At 41.7% G+C, this 21,917-nt stretch overlaps 1 protein-coding gene across 1 annotated transcript in view; it reads right to left on the bottom strand.

Moving 5' to 3' along the window:
* Brdt (bromodomain testis associated) overlaps nucleotides 1-21,917 on the bottom strand; it is a 57,540-nt gene that overhangs the window by 24,462 nt on the left and 11,161 nt on the right. The window contains exons 2-13 of the mRNA XM_021210665.2: nucleotides 20,005-20,146; nucleotides 19,198-19,437; nucleotides 17,910-18,047; nucleotides 16,436-16,550; nucleotides 13,013-13,185; nucleotides 11,217-11,567; nucleotides 4,572-4,700; nucleotides 3,857-4,045; nucleotides 2,779-2,951; nucleotides 2,309-2,589; nucleotides 2,077-2,202; nucleotides 1,816-2,010 (exon numbers count right to left, since the gene is read on the bottom strand). Of these exons, the coding sequence (XP_021066324.1) occupies nucleotides 1,816-2,010; nucleotides 2,077-2,202; nucleotides 2,309-2,589; nucleotides 2,779-2,951; nucleotides 3,857-4,045; nucleotides 4,572-4,700; nucleotides 11,217-11,567; nucleotides 13,013-13,185; nucleotides 16,436-16,550; nucleotides 17,910-18,047; nucleotides 19,198-19,386 (2,059 nt within the window). The 5' untranslated portion in view covers nucleotides 19,387-19,437; nucleotides 20,005-20,146. The remainder of the gene's footprint in view (nucleotides 1-1,815; nucleotides 2,011-2,076; nucleotides 2,203-2,308; nucleotides 2,590-2,778; nucleotides 2,952-3,856; nucleotides 4,046-4,571; nucleotides 4,701-11,216; nucleotides 11,568-13,012; nucleotides 13,186-16,435; nucleotides 16,551-17,909; nucleotides 18,048-19,197; nucleotides 19,438-20,004; nucleotides 20,147-21,917) is intronic.

Genomic DNA, 21,917 nt, shown 5'->3' with positions numbered 1-21,917 from the left:
CCTGAGTGCTGGGATTAAAGGCCTGCGCCACCAGGCCCGGCTTAGAATGACAAATCCTAACCACAGCAAAACTTCTGTTGAACTTGACTAAATTGTTCTGCAAGTTCAAGGATGGCTTAGACTTCAGTGAAAGTTCCAGCCCAGCCCAGGAAACTCAGTGAGGACACATCTTGGTGCTGCCGGGCTCGCTTGCCTTGTGTGCACAGGTGCCTTAGTCCCACCACCACACAACAGAAGCAAAGCTCTCTGGAAAACATGCCACCAACCATGAATGCTGGTCAGCAGATACACACTCAGCAATGTTTTAGGATTAGAATTCTGAGTTTGAGCTATTCTGTTTAAGTTAGAAAACAAGTTTCTATACCATTTTAAGAACATATAGATGATGATAAACATTTTCTTCTCTTCAAGTAATATACTAGAATATCATATCAAGAGTTTGTGTGGTATAGCACACCTGTTGGGAGGCAGAAGCAGGAGGACTGCTGAGTTCAAATCCACTCTGGCCTACAAAGTGAGGTCAGGCTACACAGTAAGCAAAGACAGTGAAGAGGAAGGAAGGAAGGAAGGAAGGAAGGAAGGAAGGAAGGAAAGAAGGAATTCTAAATACTAAACTGCTATACCAAAAAACTCTATGCAGTACTTTTTCTAACTTTCAAAGCATTTATTGAATTTTTTAGGTTAAATAATTCAAGCTAATAAAGTAATAGTTTTATCCCACAAATAAAAGACAAGGTGCTATAACTTATTAGGCCACAAATGCTTTATTAGGTAAAATTACAATTGTTAATTACAATTTAAAATACTAAATGCAACTTAGATTTTTCCAGTATTGTTTTATGCTTAAAAGTCAAATGTAAGAAATACTTCATAATAAGAACTCTAAAATGAGTTTTTAAATGTATTAAAATAACAAATTCTAACCAAAGTAAAAATTCTTTTAAATTTTACAAAATTGTTTACCACTACATACTCAGAAATGTGAAAACCAAATCAGTGACTAGCTCTACAAAAAATAAATGAAACAAAACCAAAGGAAAACAGAATCGCTGCAGCCAGCAGAGCCTGACTGTCAACTGAAAAAGCAATTCTTTACGCTGGAGTTTCTGTGAGGTTCTTTTTAATTAAAAAGAACTGAACCTCACAAGAAACATCCCATTAACAATAAAGCACATTTTAGGGAAGAAAGTGCCCTGTGTTCTGCATTTGCTGCTTGGTTAAAATGGAACACCATTGGTGGGGTGGGCAGTGATCACATGGCAGCTCTACAACTAGTAATGGAAAAACAAAGAAAACATGAGTGACCTGGTTTAATACAACTGACAAACCGCACAACAAAATGTGGTACTTCCATCTTTTTCTATAAACGATAGGTAATAATCTGTAGTTAAAAAACATAAATAAAAAAAAAAACAACTCTCTACAAATGTTGGGGTGAGTGGCTTAATTCAAAACGACAGTTCAACTCAGAAAGCAAAAACTCTCTACAAATGTTGGGGTGAGTGGCTTAATTCAAAACGACAGTTCAACTCAGAAAGCAGTGTCCGAACAGGACACACTGCACGTCAGAGTGACGCAAAGTACAATGGGAACACACTGAGGCCTCCCAAATAATGTTTTCATTAAGAAGCGAAAGCAGCACTAGGAGAACTCTCATCAGGCCCAAGTCACGTCTTTTCCTTCTTTTATGGAAAGAGTAAGGCTCTTGGTGCATTTTACTAAGGATGTAGGCATCCAAAGCACAGGTCCTCCTCTAAACATTCTCCACAGGAAAGGCCACTCCCCCCACCGCAGCGGCGCTACGAGCCAGCTAACCTGGTTCAGAATCGCTGCTGTCGGAGGAGCTCGAGTCGCTGCTGCTGCTCGCGGACTCCGAGGAGCTGCTGCTGCTGCTACTGCTGCTGCTACTGCTGCTGCTGCTGCCACTGCCGCTGCTGCTGTCGCTCAGGCGGGACCCACTGGCCAGCTCCGGGGGCGGCGGAGGGGGCGGGGGCGGGGGCGGGTTCTCCACTGCAAAACAGGGAGCGTTAACAGCGGTCAGGGCTCACGGGTGGGCACGGAGAAACCGCCACCTACCTTTCGCTGGACGTTTCGTTTGCCGTTTCCTACAATTCAGCTGATTGTTGACGTCTAGCAACCGCCTCTCCAGCTCCAGCTTTTTTTCAGAATGGAGCTCCTCCTTAGACCTGACAACCTTCTTTGCTGTGAGAGGAGGAGCAACCGTGAGTGCAGGGAGGGGCCTGGAGGTGGGGCGTGGCCTAGAGGCAAGATGGGGCGGGACCTAGGGATGGGGCGGGGCCTGGCCTACCGTGGGGCTTCAGCGACCTTCTCCTCAGACAGGCCAGGACGTACTTCTCCAGTTCTCTAAGTGTGGATGCCTTCAGGGTCTCAAAGTCGATCTCGATCTCGTCTGGGTTGGAGTTTTTCAGGGAAGGCTCCCTTGACTGTATTATATGAACTATTCGACCAAGCTTGTCTCCAGGCAGTTTGTTTATGTCCAAGCTCAGCTGCCTTTTCTCGTCGTAGTTCATAGGCTTCGCATTGTCTTCCTCTTCCGATTTCAAAAGTGGCTTCTTCTTCTTTGGTTGACTGTAACAAAATTATATATTTGTTTCATATTTTTAAGCATATTTTTTGTTGATGTTGGAATTTCATACAATGCACCCATATCACACAGGCATTCGTTTCATCTTGATCTAGGACCTCGAATAGGCTAATTGTGTGTGGTCCTTCACTGAGCCTGCCTCCTGGGCAGAGTCATTCACTGAACATGCTTACTTGCTTTTGGCCTTCTCCTTTTGTTTCATTTGCTTAGGTTTTTTCTTTGGGTTTTCATCTCTGTTATTAACCTTTTTCCTTTTTGGCGCCCTTTTAGACTTCTCGTTCTTTTTCTTCAGCTTACGTAATGGAACTTGGGACAGAACTTGCAGCTGCTGATGAACAGCATTAAGCTGGGAAAGGAAAAATAAACAAAAGCCTTTAATCATTCATGTCTTTAAAGAACTAAAGATACTAGAAAAACATGGTACTCCAAAGTCATGCCACCCTCTGTGAAATTCATTTCATGTTCTACTTCCTTCAGGGTTTTGCTTCATTTTGAATTTCAGTATTTTGAAGGGCATACAAATAAATAATAAACTGTATAGTATAACATAGTATAGTAATAAAATCACTACAGCCCAACATTTCTCAGTGTTAAAGTTTCCTTCAAAAGATATATATATCTTACAGGTGGTTGTGAGGAGCCTGATACACATGCTAGGAACTGCACTCAGGACCTCTGGAAGAACAGCCAGTGCTAATAACTGCTGAGCCATCTCCCCAGCCCTAGTCTTCAGATATGACCTCAGTAAAAGGTACTATTGTATCACAGAGAGTAGAGAGTGATCTCATTCTAAAATATTCCACACTATACCATAAATCACTTCGGTAAGAATCTACTCAGACTATATATAAATGCAAATAGCAGAATTGTAAATAATCCCCAGGCATCATGGTGCACACCAACAATCCCAGCACTTGAGAGGCGAAGGCAGAAGGAGCAGAAGTTCATGACAAGCTGGGTACATGAGACTGTTTCAAAGGAGGAGGAGGAAGAAGAGGAGGAGGAGGAAGAGGAAGGAGAGGTGGTGGTGGTAACTCTAGAACTATAGCATATACAGATATTTGAGTAGGAAATTTTAAGTTTTAAACATGGCAAATATGACAAAAACTAACTAAAGCTATAGACATTAGGTGATGCAACTAAAGCTACAGATGGCATTAGGTGATCTAAATATAACGGCTGTGACTCTGCAAGTACTGCACCACAGACTAGCCGCTTGGGAACCATCAACACTGTGTCCTATTCGGCCACCTGCTCCTGAAGCTTGGCAAGATGCTGCACTCGTTCATCCTCAGAGTCTTCAGAAGAGGCGTCGCCCGAGGAGGCCTCGCTGCTGCTCTCTCCGCTGAGGGCTTGTGCACTGTTTGTTGTAAGGTGACACGGATGCATACTCTCAACAGGCTCATCGGGAATCTTGGCAAAATGCAGTTCAAAAACATCCTATAACGTAAAATGAACCTGTTCACATTTTTTGGTTTATTTTGAGACAGAGTTTCACCATGTCCAGGCTGGCCTGGACTGCACTATGTAGCCCAGACTGCCTTGGGACTTGAAATCCTCCTGCCCACCTTGAGAGTGCCGGGATTGTAGGCATGCACCACCTGGTTTGGTTTTCTCCATTTCTGATTTAATGCAACAAGAACGCCTTTAAAAGTACACATGGACCTATCTGGGCAGCATGATAATCCTGTGCAGGACAGGGTTCAGTCAGTCCTACCAGGGACCTGTAACCCTCTTCTCACTAATGATTCATTGATTTCTTATGAAAAGTAGGCAGCTTCCTTTTTAAAAGTGTGCTGCTAAAGCTTACAACTAAAAGGACAACCCCCCCACAGTGTAATAAGTAATTTATACAATTTTTGGCACTATTAAGGACAGAGGTTTTCATTTGTCTCTTGAGTTATGGTTCAGAAATAAATGTATTATGCTCAAAGGTGATTCACCCAGAGAGCGAGTAAAGCCTCACCTGAAGGGTCCTAGCCATCGCCACAACTTCATGATCGGGAGGATTATACTTGTAACAGTTCATGAACATCAATCTGACATCTGCAGCAAATTCATATGCATCCTTATATTCTTGATTGTCCATTTTCCCCTGAGTTAAGGAGAAATTAGAAGGATTCACAAACAACTAAAGTCAATTCACATGAAACAATTTAGATGGACTGGGAAATGGAGAAGATAACACAGAGAAAATATTTCAATGTCCAGGTAAGATAATGGCCTAAACTTTTGCCTCTGTGCATGCTGTGAGAATAGGAAATCTCTTTAAAAGACTTCATTCCAAAGAAAGAAAGAATATTGAAAATTCATAAATGGCCTGATAGGGAAGCTTAGAAATATGGAGAAACAGGTGGGGCAACAAGATGGGAAACAGTAAAAAGAGCCTGAAGCCAGACACAGGGCCAGCAGTATGGTTTCCTACTTGAAGAAGGAGCAGAAGCTACATCCAAAAGATAAGCCAGGCAGTCCCAGTGAGAAAGATACTAGGTGGTTCTACCCACAGGACAAACCCATAGTTCTCACAAGCCTCAAATCCAGCTGTGGTCTTTGCTGAGACAGTGACCTTTTAGACAGGAGGGGTTGGCAGAGGGAGAGAGATCTGGCTCAGAGGGCTGTGGGCTAGGTCCCATTTGAGCCTGAATTCGATCTGTCACAGACCCAATGTGAGGGATAAGTCTAGGAAGCAGATGGGTGAGATCCCGACAAAACAAAGGTGTAAGTGACAGGAGTCTTGCCTAGAGGCTTGGAGACACCTCTTCAGCCAACTAACTGGAGCCAACACCCCAAGCCTGAGGTCAATGGGTAGATCCCCCCATCTGTTCATGCATCTGGCCCAAGAACTCTGCTTGCAGCTGCATCCCCTCCCCCAGGAGTGACTGATGCTTGTGGACTTAGAAACTGAAGGCAGGGCTGCATTTGCAGATTCCAGCATTTTGGTTACTTTGCCTTCTCCCATTCTACTTGGAAGAAACTCTTTGGCCAGAACATTAGCTGCCCCAGGGGCCAGGAACCAGGGATCTTCCAGAGAGGAGAACCTGCTCCATCTACAGGCTATAGTGTTCAGCTCGGCAGCACAGACCCCTGATATGCAACTGCAGGACCAAGTTAAAGTGGAGCCAGCTCTGATGCAGGAGACAAGAGTCTAGCATCAAGTCAGCTGACCTGTGCTGACCTCTCCAATTTCGATGAGTAGACAAAGAAGCCAAAATTTTGTCTTCTTGCTCTGCCCCTCCCCGACCTGTGCATGTGTATGCGTGTGCAATGAATCTCTTATGGAGATCAGAAGACAGCCACAGAAATGAGCTCTCTTCTTCTCCCATGTGGGCTCTAGGGGCCAAGCTCAGGCTGTCAGGCATGACTGCAAGTGTACCTGCTGACCACCCCTCTATGCCTATGATTTCTTCAGTTTTTAAGAAAAGCTTTCACTGGTGGCACACGCCTTTAATCCCAGCACACGGGAGGCAGAGGCAGGCGGATTTCTGAGTTCGAGGCCAGCCTGGTCTACCAGGGCTACACAGAGAAACCCTGTCTTGAAAAACCAAAAAAAAAAAAAAAAAAAAAAAGAAAGAAAGAAAAACTTTCACTTTTAAATTTATTTTCATATAATCTATTTTTGTTTTAGTCTCCCTTTTGACTTTTTCCTATTACGCTTCTGACAGGGCTGATCTCACCTGATTTATATACAAAAACACCCCAGCCCTGAAGTCCTCATTTTCTGATCTCCTCACATCATATAACTTTTTACATTTTCTTGTTATTAATTTCCCATCTTTATTTTCCCACTAATGTATTTTTCCTTCAGAAAATTCTTCTTCTTTCTTGTTTCTCTTTTGTTATCCATGCTTCAATTTTTCATCTTTCTCTACTCCCTGCCACAGCTTCGTTCATTAGCTGGTTTCACATTTAATCATCCTTTTAAACGTTGGCACTCTGCCATTTTTTTGTTTTCCGACTATGGATGGTATATTAGTGATCTTCAATCAGTTTTCACTGTACTTCTATATCTCATGTTTAAAAGTTGTTTTCTCCTGTTTTAGTGGTGTTCAGTGAATGGAACTGAGTCCTAAAGAGCAAACTATTCACTAAGAAAACAAACAAACAAATTAAACCGGGAGAGATGTACACAAACAGATGTACACATCACAACACAACACATGGAAACCCACACTCTCCCCAAACCATGAGAAAGCAAGGAAACTTCTCCAAAAGAGAGTATAACGCTTCTTAGCTACTGAATTCAAAGACATGAAACGGAGTAAAACATTGTATGAAGATTTTAAATGTTTACTGGTAAAAATGATCAGTGACCTTACGGGAGATTTAAAACCAGGGGAACGAGGGACAGAAGTGGGCCACAGACCTGGAGAGGAGGGCCAGCAACCCAGGAAAAGCAAAGAGAATGAGTCCACACCATCATCTCAAGAGATGGAGAAAGGCCCGCACAGAGCCCAATGTCCTTCTTGGCAAATCTCTGAACTAAGAATAAAGAGACTTAAGATGCATACACAACAAACCTAAAACCAGCTTTATTCGACATGGGGAATAAATTAATTTCCATTAAAATCAGGATGAGACAAGGGAACCCATTCTCTTCACTCCTAGTCAATCTAGCTACAGCTGTAAGAACACAGAGAGAAATAAGAAGGATGGCACAGGGAAGGGAGGGTCAGGTTTCCCTGCTTGTAGATGACATGACTCTGTACTTAAAGACCCTGAAGACTCCATTAGAAAACCTCCAGGGCTGACAAACACCCGCAAAGCAGCGGGACACAGAAGCAGCATAAGAAACCAGCTGCCTTTCTAGCACATCAATAATGCAGAAGGAAATCCTGTGTGTGTGTGTGTGTGTGTGTGTGTGTGTGTGTGAAATCCCACTTCAAGCAACCATAAAAAGCATTCTGAGAAAAGTATTCCAACAGCTCAGTAAATGAAAAACAAGAATTGATAGGTTGTATTGTGTGGTATTAAAAAGCTCTGTGTAGCAAAAAGAAACCATCAGCAAAATGAAGAGACAGCCTATGGAATGGAAGAAACATCTTGGCCCACCATACACTAGACCACAAGAAGAGGATCAGTGCTAGAAACTATATAGTCTTGCCACATACATATACACATACAAAACAAAACCCATCATTTAAAATAGAGACACTAGTGAGTTTAATAGGCAGTTCTTAAAGGAAGAAAAACAAACGGCCAATAGATGGTTAAAAGTGTTCAATATCCTTATCTATCTTATGAAGTAAAAATAAAACTGACATAGATTTTCTATTTTACTGCAGTCATAATGGCTAATATCAAGAGGGGGAACACCAGCATATACTGGGGAAGATGCAGGAAAGATACTCTTATACATTGCCTGTGAGACTGCAAATCGGTATAGGCTCTCTGGAAATCAGTATGGAGTGTCCTTTAAAGATGCAAAAGAGAGGGGCTGGTGAGATGGCTCAGTGGTTAAGAGCACCAACTGCTCTTCTGAAGGTCCTGAGTTTAAATCCCAGCAACCACATGGTAGCTCACAACCATTTGTAACAGAGATCTGACACCCTCTTCTGGAGTGTCGGAAGATAGCTACAGTGTGCTTACATATAATAAATAAATCTTTAAAAAAAAAAAAAAGATGCAAAAGAGAACTGCCACACATGGTCCAGCATGCAAGTCCACAACGGGCTCTCAATCAGCATATCAAAGACACCTGCATGTTCATGATGCACGACAGACATGATGTAAAACAGCCGAGGTGCTCATCAGCGGATGACTAATGAAAATGTGGTGCACACATAGGTAATTTTATTCATCTCTGAAGAGGAAGGAAACAGAGAACTGAATGAAATAAGACAGATTTGGAAAGACAAATGTGTTTTCTCTTATATCTAGAATCTAGATTTAAATTTTTGCACATATATGTATGTATGTTCATATATGTAAAGATATATGTACAGTATGAAAGTAGAAAGAGCAGTAAAGAGAGGAGGCAGAAAGGGAACAACAGAAGGTAACAGAATAAATGTTATGAAAGGAAAGAGGGTCCTACTCATGGGGATAAAGGGGATGAGCCAAGCAGCAAGAGTCATGGGGGTAGCAGACAAGAACAAAGTGTAGTGATGTATATGTGTGGAAGCATCATGGTCAGCATGATGTGCATGCCTGTGAGCCCAGCTCTGGGAGGTGCAAGCAGGAAGATCAGGAGTAAAGGGCATCCTCAGGTACACAGGAAGTGTGAGGCCAGACTGGGCTTCGTGAGACTTAACCAACAAATGAACAAAGGGAAAAAAGGAAAGACTCACAGGAACCCACTTATTTGTGTGCTAACCAGAAAGCAAGTAAATGGGAGGGATGGAGGGACATCACTATGTATATCTTTTTAAAACAAATATCAAACATTGTTCTATATTTATCAAATTTTATACATACAAAAGAAATCAATGAGCATTTACAAGTAAAGAGAATGAAGCGGGCACTGTGGGCAAAATAGACAGGAAAGTGTTTTCAGACTGTCTTGACATAGAAATTCTACAGTAAGAAAGTAATGAAAAGATTTTAAAAGTCTAAGAGTAACAGGGGTGTGAGTTACAATCCACAGACCAACAAGCAGGTAAATTACAGGAGGCTCACTTTAAATTAAACAAATGCAAGGTCAGATGTAATGGTGCATGCCAGGGATCCCAGCCAGCATCCACCAGGGATCCCAGCCAGCATCCACCAGCCATGGATCATGAGCCAGGGAATCATGCCGGTGAATCATGAGCCAGGCTGGGGCAGAAGTGCAAAACTAAGATGATGCAGGATGGAGCCATCATTTTGTTTGGTTTTTATTTGAAACAGGGCTCCTATGGAATTTACTGTGTAGACCAGGATGGCCTTGAACTCAGAGATCCACCCTGTGTTTGCCTCCTGAGTGCTACAACTGAAGGTGCACTACCATGGCTGGTTAGTTTTCTTTTCTTTTGAGATATTGGTTAGTTTTCTTTTATATATACTCTTCCTTGCATACATGTTGGTGTACCACGTGCATGCCTATGCCTGGTATCCAAATAGGCCAGACTAGGGGATGGGTCTTTTGAAACTTTCCAGGAAAGACAGCTGTAAGCCACTGTGTGGATGCTGGGAACTGAGCCCAGGTCCCCTGCAAGAGCAGGACATGCTTTTAAGCACTGAGCCATCAATCTGTCTCGAGTGTAATTTCTACCACAGCTACATCAACGACAACTAAGACTGATTTCATCAAGAGTGTAATTTCTACCACAGCTACATCAACGACAATTAAGACTGATTTCAGAGCTGAATTAAAGCTGACATCTTCCTGTTTCAGGAACCATCTAACAGCTTTGTAACGTGTATACCCAGCTCCCAGAGAAAACACCACAAATCCTAAGTTAAGGCTGAGACTCTCAAGTTTGTCTGCATCAGCTTTATTAAGACCTGACCTCCTTCCCATCTTACCATCCTCTGGGTTTCCCTCACATCCTTCCTATGTTCTAAATACACAATAAGATACTGTTCTGAATTGTTTTCTTTACCTCATGGCTATCCCACAAGTTACTTTCTCTTCTTGAAATACACTGTAACTACAGACTCTTATTTACCTCTTAACATATGGCTATTTCAGATCATAGTCTGTCTGTCTGTCTATCTGTCTGTCTGTCTGCCTGTCTCTCTCTCTCTCTCTCTCTCTCTCTCTCTCTCTCTCTCTCTCTCTCTCTGTGTGTGTGTGTGTGTGTGTGTGTTTGTGTTTGGAGCATTGAGCCAGGGGTTCTCTGTCTAGTCCTGGCTATCCTGGAAGTCACTCTTTAGACCAGGCTGGCTGCAAACTCAAGAGACCTGCCTGCCTCTGCCTTCCACATGTTGGGATTAAAGGTGTGTACTACCACTGCCTGGCCTGATAGTACTCTTTAACCTTTGGGTCTGAGTTTGCATGTATCAAAAAAATAAAACAGTACTATTTAATATATAACAATTAAAAACTTAGGACATAGATCCTCAGACTGAAAGGTTTAACTTCCAGTACAAGATGGATATAAATCAAATACCGAGCTAGAGAGAGGAAGACAAATTATGTACAAAGGAATGACAAATCGCTTGACAGCAAATAGAGGCTGGAATGTCATCCAACTGTTGAGAGAAAATGACTGTCATTTTGAATTCTATATTCACTTTAAGAATCATTTATAATACTTCTATATATAAACTGAATTTACTATCTATAAATCCATAAAAATGACCACTGCTTTTGAACAATAAGCTTAGAGGGAGACAGCAGAATAAAAGAAATGAGGGCAAACACAAAGTTTAGTAGCATGTTAACAAACTTTACTATATTGATAAAAATAATGAAACAAAACTGTGCTTTAAGAGAGCCAGGGCCGAGGAGATGCTGTGTAAGACTGAGGACCCTAGTTCAATCTCCACTAGCCTGTAAGATGGATATGTTTACAGGAAAAACAAGAAGATGTATTTAAAATGTCCCAATGGTCCTCTTCAGGTGTTAGTATTCTGGTGATGTAATTTTCTTCACAATTTCCTGGACATTAGATCGATTTCTTTGCAATGATGAAATACTTTTACAATCAAGACAAGGACAGAAAGCTCTTCCCACTCAGGCACTATTTACCTTGATCGTTCCAAGATCCATGGGATTTTTGACAATGTCATAGTAGTTGTGGAGTCCCAAAGCATCAGCATCCACAGGATTGTAGAAGGGCCATGCATACGACAAATGCTTCTTGGCAAGCATTTCTTTAAGAATCTCGCTGCAGTGCGTTAACTGCTCCGTTACTTTGACTGTTTTGAAAACTCTGTGTTGCTGCTGAGAGTCTGGCAAAATGTTCTTTACTGTATTTTCCTTTACTGGCATGTTCACTGGCTTTGTTTCTATAAGTGCCTGAGGAGATTCGCTACTTGCTTTAGCTATGGAAGTGGTAGGAGTTGTTGTGTCTGCTCGTCTCTTCACACCCTTTGTAATCTAAAGAACCGTTAAAAAAAAAAAAGCACACTTAAGGAGGCACTGTCCATTAATAAAACAAAAGAAACAATTACCAACACCAAGTTTTGAGAGGATTTTCATCACACATGTATTAAATATTTCCTCTTTTACAGACAGAACAAATAGCTTTGATATTCCCTTCCCACAGCCCAAAAATATCTTGTACAAATCTTAAAGACAAATGAAGGATGGAAAATCAAAGTCATGTTTATACCAATTATGTTTCTGAGAAGATGGAATTAGCTGGGATATAGGCTTTTAAAGTGCAAACTATAGATGCCAGGTGTGGTGCCATGGCCCATAATGTTACAAAACAAAGAAACTATTGTCATTGCTACATTAAAGGAAAAAAAAGTCCAATGTAACTATGGACACTTGTTTTGCTTTGTTTTACTCTGTAGCCCAGGCTGTTCTCAAATGTATTCCAGACTGTTCTCCAAGTAGTGATTCCCACTGCTGTAGCTTTTTTGAGTGTTAGCACTACAGGACTATACCTCCAAACCTGGATCAAAGTGGACAGCTCTTGATAGAAATACCATTTGAGCTGGGCAGTGGTGGCACACACCTTTAATCCTAGCACTTGGGAGGAAGAGGCAGGCGGATTTCTGAGTTCAAGGCCAGCCTGGTCTACAGAATGAGTTCCAGGACAGACAGAGCTATACAGAGAAACCCTGTCTCAAAAAAAAAAAAAAAAAAAAAGAAAGAAAGAAAAAAAAAGGAAGGAAGGAAGGAAGGGAGGGAGGGAGGAAGGAAGGAAAAGAAAGAAAAAGAAATACTATTTGAGGTAGTAAAATGGTCCAAATTCTACTTAAGAAATCTCTAATATTTGGTTAATACTCTAGGTCGTTATCCATGACAGGAAAATAGATGGGCAGACATGGCACCTAGCATCTACAACAGGTTCCCAACCCCCTCTAACTACCACTTCAGGGGATTTTGTGCCCTCTTCTGTCCACCAAGTGACCTTACACATGCAGCATACATACGGACACACATTCACAAACACATATATGCACAAAAAGGAAAAATACAAAATATTTTATAAATGACTCCATGCTGACAAATAATTCTCATGTCAATTTTTTAAAAGTATAAACATTTTAGAAGTAAAACAAGTTTAAAGGCACAGTGAAGCTAAGTAGTTCACAATGCTTGCTGTGCACACAGAAAGACCCGACTTTATGCCCAGCACTCATGTCAAAACCAGGCATGGCCACATCTGTAGTTCCAGCACTGTGAGGGGAGGAGCTGGAAGACTTCTGGGACTGGCTGGCTGCCAGCCTAGCTCCAGATTCAGTGGGAGACCCTGTCTCTAGGAAAAAGGGCAGAACCTCTGCATGAGCATGAATAGGCTCACACACTTGCACACTTGTGCACTCGTGCACACACACACACACACACACACACACACACACACAACTTACTTGGACCAGAGACTGTGAGTCACAGGTCGGGGGAGCTTCTTGTGCCATGTTTAAGGGAGAGAGAGAGATGTCAGGAAGCCCAGAGGGAATCTCTTGCCGCTTAAAGACATTCTCTGCCGCTGTGGAGGGAATTTGTTCCTTAGCAGAGGAAACCGCTATCTTTTGTTGAATATCTAGTGAAATGTGAACCAGAGTCAAATACCTGATAAGCATAAAACACCATTTTCACATTTCCTATTCTAATATAATTCAGTTGGGAAAATCAGCCCCAGTACACTGTTGCTGACAACTTAGTCATAATTCCTGAAAGAATTGGTCCAAGACGCTGAATCCTTGGGACATAAAAAAAAATGCTTAAAGTTGAAAAAACACAATATCAAAATCTCTAAAATATAATTTTTGGAAAGTTAAATTTAAGCCAGATCTGTTGAAGGCCAAAGAAAGCAAGTAATAATAAAACCTAAAGAACAACAACAAAAAATAGGATATAGGAGCCAGAAATAAACCTACATAACTAATGTCTGATTCTAAACAGAGATACCAGAACACAGTACACAGGAACACATACACATAAGAGCTCACACAGTCACACAAATATCTTTTTTTTAAAAAAAAATGTATAAGAACTAACATGAATAATTCAGCTATAAATGAAGAGATGAACTGAAAGCCACTTGTCAAGAATGGAAATATGAGGCTAGCAATACAAGAAAAAGTGTTCAGTATCTACATCAAGGAAACGCAAACCCAGGGCTGGAGCGGTGGCTGGGGTTAGGAACGCTTGCTGCTCCTGCAGAGGACTGGAGCCTGGCTCCCAGCACCCACACCAGGCAGCTCACGTGTCTCCAACTCTAGTTCTAGGAGGTCTAACCCTGCTTCTGGCCTCCATGCATGGGCACTGAGTACATATGTGCACACTGAAATGCAGACCTAAACATATATACATAAATAAAGTTAGAAAAATGAAAATCACAATTACATTTTTAAAAGAAAGAGCTGGGCACGGTGATGCATGTCTGCTATCAGTTCTGGGCAAGGCTGAGGCCGGGGAATCAGAAGCTCAAGGGCAGCCATAGCTTCTATAAGGAATTACAGGCCAGCCTGCCATCTATAAGATCCTATCTGAAAAGGAAAATAAATAGAAAAGAAAAATTGCTTTGCCATTCTACCTTAACCCAGTCAGAATGGCTGCCGCCAAGAAAATGAGCAGAAGGAGCGCGAGGAGAGAAGAGACCCATGCTTGCTGCTGGAATATTAATTAGCAGTCTGCCCTCAAAATCCACTCAAAGCCTCCTCAAAAAGCTAAACATAGAACTACCATGCTGCTGAGGTTGGTGGGCAGGCAATGGAAGTGAGGGGCCACCCTTAGGGGATTGGAGAGAAAATAAAGTAACGTCGAAGGTGGCCGTGAGCACAGACATCAGACACTGTTTGCACAATCAACATGCTGGAATCAGGAAAAGAACAAAGTCTTACTGAGTATAGTTGTAATATGCCTGTAATCCCATCTAAAAAGGAGGCTGACAGAGAAGGAGTGTGAATTTGAGGCTAGCCTCAGCAACTTAATGAGATTCTGTCTCAATATGAAAAGCCAAAAGGATTTGGGATATAGCTCAGTGATAGACAGACTTTGCATACACAAGACCTTGGCTTCAATCCTGACTCCTAGAAAAAGAAAAAAAAATGTATTAATTGCTTCTTTAAAAAAACAAAACAAAACACAACACTCAAGGGGCTGGGGAAGTAGCTTAGTGGTTAAGAGTATTTCCTGCTCTTCCAGAGGAGTGAAGTTTGGGTTTCCAGCACTTATATTTGACAGCTTACAACTGCTTATAACTTTAGCTCTTCTGGCCTCTGCAGGTACCTGCATATACTGCCACAATACATAAATAACTCTTTTAAAAAGAGAGAGAGAGGAAGGAAAAAGACAAGGACGTGCAAGAGCTGGCATGTGTTCTGCCCACCAGTCCAGCCCTTGGAAAGTAGAGGTGAGAGGACTGGGCACTCACAGCCATTCTCCCCAACACTGAGTGTCAGTTTGAAGCCAGTCTGGGCTATATAACATCTGGCCTCAAAAACAGGAAGAGAAGGAAGGCTGAATGAGGGTGGGAAAAGAAAAAAATTTAAATATGTAGGAGTTGGAGCCATGGTTAGTGATTAAAACCACTATATGATCCCCCGAGGGGAGCGCCCCGGTTTGATTTCTACCACATGCTGGCTTGCAAACATCTGGAACTCCACTCCCAGCAGATCTGACGCCCTCTTCTGGTCTCCATGGGCATGCACATATGTGGTACCTAATATGTCCTTCCTTGAAAAGTCTTTTCAGTTCAAATACTATACAATTTATAGTTAAATGGCTGGAATACAGGAAATTATAATGAGTCTCATGCATGAAAAAAACCCTCACAAGTAGACATAACCCATCTTAAAATCTGTCAACAATAAAGAAAAAGTACATAGTACTGTTAATAAAAATGATGTCTAGAAAGACCCACTATAATCTCCTGTATTCCAGCCATTTAACTATAAATTGTATAATGTTTGCAAACAAAAAAGATAAATATTTTTAGTGATACAAAGTCAATCAATGCTGGATGATGCTCTATAGTAACCTATATGGATATTAAGATTAATTATATATGTCTCTGTGTAAACAGCATGATCAGCTCTAAAGAGTTTCAGTATAGCCAGAGATGATGTTGCAGGCTGGTAATCCCGGTCACTCAAGAGGCAGAAAGACCACATGCTGAAGGCCACCCTGCACAACTTAGAGAAACCCTATTTCAAATACAAATTAAGCTGGGCGTGGTGGCACACGCCTTTAATCCCAGCACTTGGGAGGCAGAGGCAGGTGGATTTCTGAGTTCGAGGCCAGCCTGGTCTACAAAGTGAGTTCCAGGACAGCCAGGGCTATACAGAGAAACCCTGTCTCGAAAAACCAAAAAAAAAAAAAAAAAAAAAAAAAAAAAAAAAAAAAAAAATCCAAAATCCAAATTAAGAAAGGGAGTATAACAACAGCTCAGTTAGTAAAATGTTTTCAGCTAGAGGAGAAAGAAATCTTAGACCCAATAACATTTCGTTCTCAGCTACAGTCCATTTGGGTTTTCTTATTGACACAGCACACAGATACAAGAGCCTCTGAGAATAGTCACAGCAGCTACAATCAACCGGGCAACAATGTGATAAATATCATCATGTGACTGAAACATGGCTGCACACTGGTAGCCACCGTGTAAGTAAGGTGGAAGAGACTGTTTAAATGGGCAAACGGTTTCAAAAGAAATGTAAATAAAAGGACTTCCATATGTCTATGTATTTTGAAGGATTCTATTTTTCTATTTTATTTATGTTTTACTCTAACACACGTGCACACACACACGCCCCACACATGTCAGCGTCAACAATGCACTCTGACCTTACCTTTCTTTATTCTCTCCTTACCACCCACAACTTGCTCTTCTTGTGGCATCTGAGATAATTTCTGCATAAATAACTTCTCTAGAGCTTGGGCCATAACAACAATGTCATCTCCAGTCTAGAAAACATGTTGGAAATATGCTAAGGATACATAGAGTGGCTGCTGTACCACATTTCTTTGTAGAACATGTCATAGCACTCTTCGGCAGGTCTTATCTCTTCTATTTAGAAAACAGTGTAGCAGGAAAGATCTTAAGTTCTAGCATCTAACCCCTCACCTTTGAAAAAGGATCAGAGTGGTTTTTCTGAACAACAAAGAAATGTAATCTAACCAACACAACAATACAAAAAGGAGTATGCAGTTAAGATTTCTACACTTGAATAGGGGGCATTGCTGAGCAAAGTCAGTCACTGACCTTGCACACTGAGTAGAGACTGGGTGAGATCGGTGTGCCCTGTAGTATCCCCTAGTGCCCTGTAGTATCCCCTAGTGCCCTGTAGTGTCCCCTAGTGCCCTGTAGTGTCCCCTAGTGCTCTGTAGTGTCCCCTAGCCTTAATGTACCCATCGCTGAGCAAAGACAAAGCTACTACTAAGGAAATGTGAAAGCTGTAGTCAGACACTGAAACATTTTTACTATAGACACCTGATAAAACTTCAGGGCTGGGTTCAGTCCTCAGCACTGCAAAGTGTGTCAATAAGTTTCCAACTTAGGTAATCGCTAGAAAATTTAACCAAGATTAATGTGCCATCGGGTGCTCAACTGTAACTAAGATATCAAGAGGACAGAAGAAACCCTGCACAATGGTCACAGAGAGCCAGCCCACCAGTGCTTCTTTTTCTTCTTGACACAGTGTCACATACTGTACCCAAGCTGTCCTTAAACTCAAACAATCCTCCTGCCTCAGCTTCCTGGGGTACAGTCTGGCTTTGCTATTTCACTTTTTCCTTGGCCCATTTCAGCTATTCAGACCAAAATACAGCCAATGGGCTGAAAAACAAGTTGAGCAAATAGATTAATTATGAAAATTATGAAATCCAATGATAACATTTTTCTTAAAATATGCAAAGTAGGGCCAGTGAGATGGCTCAGAATTGGTAAAAAAATACTTGCCATATGAGCCTAATGACCTCAGTCCAGCCCTATAACCAACTATAGGAGAAAATCAACTCCTGAATGCTGTTCTTTGACCTCTATACATGTTCACACACTAAGAGAAAAATGACAAAATATTAAAAAATCAGTATATGTAATAACAATAGGTAAGCTGAACATGACGGACATGCCTATAATTCAAGGACTCTAGAGGCTGGGGCAGGGGAACTTGAGTTTGACTTCAGACATGGAAACTGTGTTTCAAACTGTCCTTCTCATCTCAAAAACAACATGGAAGCACTTCTAATCAGGACCTGGACTTTGAAATCATACTTGTTACACACAACAGCAAAGAAGAGGTGCTGTGATACCAGCTTCCATACCTTGTTGTATAAGTAGCAGTTTGAGAACATTGTGTTGAAGTCTTCTATGCATTCGGAAGCCTTCTCATAATACTTATTTTCCAACCGCTTCTTAATTGTACTTAAGTCCATTGGGGTTTTTATGATAGTGTAATAGTCCTGTAGATTTGAACAAGGTTTATTATTAGAATGAGGCTGAGGGTGTAGTTCAGAGGTAGCGACTCATAAAATATGCACAAGACCTTGGGTTCCACCCCCAGCACCACGATAAACTAATAATATATATGTTAAAGCAGACTGGAGACGTAGCTCAGAGGTATGCATACTCATTTAGTATGCTTCGAGGCCTTGGGTTCAGTACAGTACCATTACATGTAAAAAAGGATTTCACTACAACTATTGATTTAAACATAAACAGTACACTTCTATTCAAACTATTACCTTTGTCAATAGCCTGGTTACCAGAGCCTTTAGTAACAAAAGCCACGGCTAGTTGTCACAGCCTTGCTTTTCAGAGGAAAGGAAAAGCTTCTAAAGACTACAGGGCAGGCAGTGCTGACAGGTCACTCAGACCATAAAGGTGCTCACCACCAAGTCTCACCACCACTTGGCACTGCAGGCTCACATGGTGGAAAGAGAGAACAGACTCCTCCAATTTCCATGCTCCTGCCTTGTGTATCTGCATGCACACATGCAAATAAAGAATGATGAATAAATAATGCACCTGTGGCAAGGTAAGGCATCTTTTGGGTATATTCCCAAGAGTGGTATAGCTTTTCAATGTGGTTTTTAGAATTTAAAATTGCTTCCTCCAAAGCTTAGCTCTGAAAGGAATTTATCATCCCCCATTTCCTAGTATTCTCTGAGAAAGGGGTGAAAGTAGCAGCTTCTGCATCTTGGTGACAGTTCTCTCCCATAGTTCATCAAATGCCCATTCCTAATGGATGTGCTTTATGAAAAAACATACTAAGTCTCTACAGGTTGTATGTTGATACTGTGTTTGCTCCTTCTGGTCCACTACCATGTGGCTTCAGGGCTCCTTACAAGGTTCCCCTTCTGCCTTGATTCAAGCACCTGAGATCTGGGCCAGTGATGGCTTAGAAGGGAAAGTACTAAGCCCATGGGCTGACAACCTGAACTCAGTCCCTGGAACCCAGGGTGTAGGGAGAGAATTGACCCTCCCCAAGCTGTCCTCTGATCTACACAGGTATGTTGAAATGTGCACACATACACACGCATGCATGCACCCACACACATACACAAATTAAAAATAGAAAGTTATTTTAAATTAACATGTCATGGTGCTCACAGGCAGCTTTAGTTTCACAGCGTCCACGGGCTGTTGAAAAGGCCAGGAGAAGCTGTGCTTCCACAAAGCCTTCAGCACAACCCTCTGTAAGAACTGCAGCTGATTCGTCAACCGCCCACTCTTCTTAGTGTTTATGTACTCTGGTGGAGGGGGGTTGACAATAGCTGCTTGTCGACTTGGCAGAGACATTCTCAACCACTTCAGATCCTGGTATTTTAAAGTTGTCTATGAGGACGTGTCCTGAAAAATTAAAAAAAAAAAAAGTACTTTAAAATAGCCATTTATAAGAGAGCAAAGGGTTTATTCAAGAAAAAAAGTAACTTTTGCTGTTTTGTTTTTCTGGATAGGGTCTGACTCTGTCTCTGGGGCTGGGCCGGAGCTCACTAAAGTAGTACATCACCAAGCCTGGCTTTATGATGCTGCTGTTCTGGGGGCAGGTGGTCCAGGCCAGCCTTAGGTAAGACTTTCCTGCTTCGGACTCCTGAGTGTAGGATTATAGGCACACACAATCCACACAGATAAGATATTACACAGTTTGTTTAAATGTTCATTTATAAATGTCCAGGCATGGTGGTACACACCTTTAGTCCTAGCACTCAGGAGGGAGAAACAAACAGATCTCTATAAATTCAAGGCCAGCCTGGTCTATATATTGAGTTCCAGGCCAACCAAGGCTACATAGTAAAAGCCTGTCTCAAAAACAAAAACATTCCCATCCCCCCCCCAAAAAAAAATCCAAAAAAAAACCCTCACATCTTAGGCTAGGAACAAAAAAGACAAATGACAAATTTTTAAACAAATACTAACCTTTTTTATACAAATAGTATGCATTGCTTCATTATGTATGTCTTGGTCTTAGATGGTTTAAATTATTTAAACACGTCACAGAATTTCTTTCTGTTCTTCAAAAATACAAATTGAGGTCTTAGCAGGAAAAGTCTACAAATTCCTAAGAAAGAAGAAGCACCAGGAAGGTTAAAGGTTTAGCTGTCCTGTAGCTGTTCACTCAACATAGTAGAAAGACTGAAGGAGTTTTTGACTAATTCCTCCACCACCACCCCCAAAACTGTCTTGTGATTTAATAATTTATTTAAAATTCCAAGCCATCAACACCTACACGTGCACACACACATCCTCCAATTCATATAGGGCCTAGCAGCATACCGCAGTGGCAAAGAGGTGGCTTACCCTGGCCTAGGTCCTAGTCTAAGCTTCAACACCAACAACAGTAGTAACTAAAATAAATAAAATGGAAAACAAATTAGGAAGGGAATTGTGAGTGTTAAGGCCTGGCTCTTTGGTGCGCACTGTTCTATCTGAGATGCCTGGATAGCATTATTGAGTAGAGATAGAGTTCAGACTCTAGAAATGGGAAGATGATAGTTCTTCCAGTTAGTAAGCAAAATGAGAAGAGGCATGTGTGTGTTGAAACTAAGCCAGAGTCATTTATATGACATCAGTGCTCCCAGTAATTGCTTGTCTCCATTTGACTTGTGTAAAACCCATACGGAAACAATCAACTGTTAAAGTCCTTAGTTTACAATTATTACATATACTCATGTTTTTCTGAAGCCAGTCTCCCCATCTCTATCTCACAAATCTAAAATTCTATATCCCTATCCCACCGACTCTTGTCTCCCACACCCTTGGCATCCACAACTTGTATTTCTGCTGTTGTTATTATTCCAGGAGCAAGGTCTCTCACTATGCTCAGAAGGGCCCTGAACTGCTTAAGAGCTGGAGTTACAGGCCTGTAGCACAAGACCCAAGACTGGCTCTTCTGTTTCTATGAAATGCACCAGTTCAGATGTTACATGTGGTATCACACAGCATTCACTTTATTCTTACATTTGTGTGTGTGTGTGCGCGCGCGCGCGCATGCATGTACACGAGCAAGCACGCATGCTGTGGACATCGGAGGACAACTTATAGGAACCATCTCTTCATCGTGTATGTCCTAGGGATTAAACTCGGGCCGCTAGGCATGTTTACCTGCTCAGCCATCTTGTGAGCACATTACATGTTTAAATAAATGGCTTATTTTACTTAGTTCAAAATCCTCAAAAGTCATCCATGTTTACAGAATGTCAGATTTTCTTTCCTCCTCTCTCCTTTGCCATGTAGCCAGGGTTAGCCTGGAATTTGCAAACTTCCTATTTCAGATTCCTGAGAACTGGGATCACAGGTGTTTGATAGCCACCACCCCTACCCACACACTTCTGTGGTGCTGTAGATTGAACTCAGGACAATGTTCATGCTAGGTATGAAACCTACCCTGACCTATATGACCTCAGCCTCCATTTCTTTCCTTTAAAGGTTTGTATTTTTAAAAAAATTTATTATGTATGTGTGTGTGAGTATATACCTATATGTACGGGTGTCCTCAGTTGGTACCAAGATGTGTGTGAGTATGTAGCTATATGTACAAGTGTCCTTAATGGCCCGACAAGGGCTAGAAGGCATTGGATGGTACCAGGATGAAGCAGATGATAAGCCATTCAAAATGGGCACTTGGAATTGGACTCTGGAAGCACCAAGGGCTCATAAGCACTATGCCATCTCTCTAGCCCCTTCTTCCTTTTTAAAGCTGTGTGACATTCCATTGTGGCACTGCATCTTACCTTCACCTTCAGCATCACACAAGCTGCTTGTGGTTTTTGGGGACTGTACACAGTGCTCAGTGAAAACACAGATATTTTATGCTATCAACAGAGACATAT

This window comes from Mus pahari, chromosome 13 (assembly GCF_900095145.1).
Source record: "Mus pahari chromosome 13, PAHARI_EIJ_v1.1, whole genome shotgun sequence".
Lineage (NCBI taxonomy): Eukaryota > Metazoa > Chordata > Mammalia > Rodentia > Muridae > Mus > Mus pahari.
The sequence above is the reverse complement of the archived record's forward strand: the minus strand, read 5'-3'. Positions and strand labels throughout refer to the sequence as shown.